Source organism: Olea europaea, chromosome 7, assembly GCF_002742605.1.
Source record: "Olea europaea var. sylvestris chromosome 7, O_europaea_v1, whole genome shotgun sequence".
Taxonomy (NCBI): Eukaryota; Viridiplantae; Streptophyta; class Magnoliopsida; order Lamiales; family Oleaceae; genus Olea; species Olea europaea.
This window is the reverse complement of record NC_036243.1, coordinates 24,745,234-24,746,892: the sequence shown is the minus strand read 5'-3', so window position 1 is coordinate 24,746,892 and position 1,659 is coordinate 24,745,234. Positions and strand designations below refer to the sequence as shown.

At 37.4% G+C, this 1,659-nt stretch overlaps 1 protein-coding gene across 1 annotated transcript; it reads left to right on the top strand.

The window, feature by feature from the left end:
• The first annotated feature begins 341 nt into the window (after positions 1-341).
• On the top strand, positions 342-1,619 carry LOC111397740 (mitogen-activated protein kinase kinase kinase 18-like). Its single transcript, XM_023024728.1, has one exon. The coding sequence runs from the start codon at positions 386-388 to the stop codon at positions 1,397-1,399; it is 1,014 nt and encodes a 337-aa protein (XP_022880496.1). The 5' UTR covers positions 342-385; the 3' UTR covers positions 1,400-1,619.
• Positions 1,620-1,659: the final 40 nt, after the last annotated feature.

Below are 1,659 nucleotides of genomic sequence, written 5' to 3'. Positions count from 1 at the left end.
AATCATTCGTTTATTCATTCGCATCAATTACTTGGTAAAGATGTAACACTTAAAAGGAATGTTTTCAAATACTTATCAGAAATAATATTAAGGAAACAATCTGAATTTTTTATTATTATTTTTTTTTTTTTAAGGAAACAATCTGAAAATAACGGCTAGTTCTAACTACTAAAATTTTTTTTTTTTTTTTTTTTTTAAGGAAACAATCTGAAAATAACGGCTAGTTCTAACTACAATTTCAATCAGATTATTCCCTATATCCTAGTTCTAGCGGGAGTCATTTCTTATGTAGGAGAGTCAGAGGAAATTAACTATAAAACCCAAACTTTCATTTATTTTTTCCTATATACTTTGTTTCAACTTCTGGTCCGGGAAAAGAAAATTAATGGGTTTCTGGAGTAAATATCGAGTTCTTGGTGCAGGTAGCTACGGAACAGTACATTTAGCAGCAAAGGTCGATCCTCCTCTTTTAGTTTCTACTGCCGCCGTGAAGTCCGCCGTCTTTCCGTATTCAAACTGGGTGAAGAAGGAGGGAGAAATTCTGTTCGAATTGAGAGGTTGTCGTGAAATCGTCCAGTGTTTTGGGGAAGATATAAGTTTTGAAAACAATAGAGAGGTCTATAATCTTCTCCTCGAGTATGCATCAGGTGGATGCCTCACTGATCTGATCATCAAAACTGGAGGATATATGCCAGAATCTGTCGTTGCGTGTTACAGTTATATGCTGCTTAAGGGTCTCTCTCACGTCCACGAGAAAGGGTTTGTTCATTGTGACATCAAACCCGCCAATATTCTTGTCTTTCCTAGCCAAGATGGTTCTTCTTTACACAATCTCAAGATAGCAGATTTTGGACAGGCCAAGAAAATTGAAGAGGAGGTGAAAATCTTGAATCCTGGGCGATCGACTCACAACAGAGGGGCACTGCTCTATTCGTCTCCAGAATCGATAGCTTTGGGAATTCACAAGCCAGTTACCGATATATGGTCTCTTGGTTGCATCATAGTGGAGATGATCACAGGGAAACGCATTTGGTCGACTGCTCGGAGTGATTCAGAATTGTTTCAGCAGATTGGATTTGGTAATCCAATACCCGAAAATATTTCCGACACCGCGAAAGATTTCTTGAACAAATGCTTGGCCAAGAAACACGAACAGAGATGGACGGCCGACATGCTATTGAGTCATCCATTTATTGTCAAGAATTTGGCAACGTTGCCTCCAAATTTCGAAGATCGAGTGATGTTCTCTCAGACTAATCCCTTTTCGACTGGTATATGGGCTTCTACATTGAACCTCTTTACTACTCCACCTAAGCTTCATCTTCCATATCCTCACCAACTTTGTGCATTACCCCGGAAGATTAATCAGAATGTTCGTGTTCGTTATCTGTTACCTTAGAAGCTATATCAACCCCGCCAGAAGGTTCAAATGCCGATTAGTACTTGGTATCTTTTGGAAACAATCTGGGAAAAAGTTGATATCTAGTTTAGAAATTTATAATGTTTTGAATTTATAGTTCCAGGTATTAGTTTCTTCAATTAGGTTATTTCTGGTTTCCACATTCAGTAGAGTGCTTGAGATACACGTAATTTTGGAATAAATTTCAATTTTGTTATTCTCATTGATTCATGAATTTTAATGTAATGACTTCGATAGTT

Excerpts from the sequence above, each read along its gene's own strand:
- LOC111397740 (XM_023024728.1), top strand. The coding sequence starts at position 386 with ATGGGTTTCTGGAGTAAATATCGAGTTCTTGGTGCAGGTAGCTACGGA.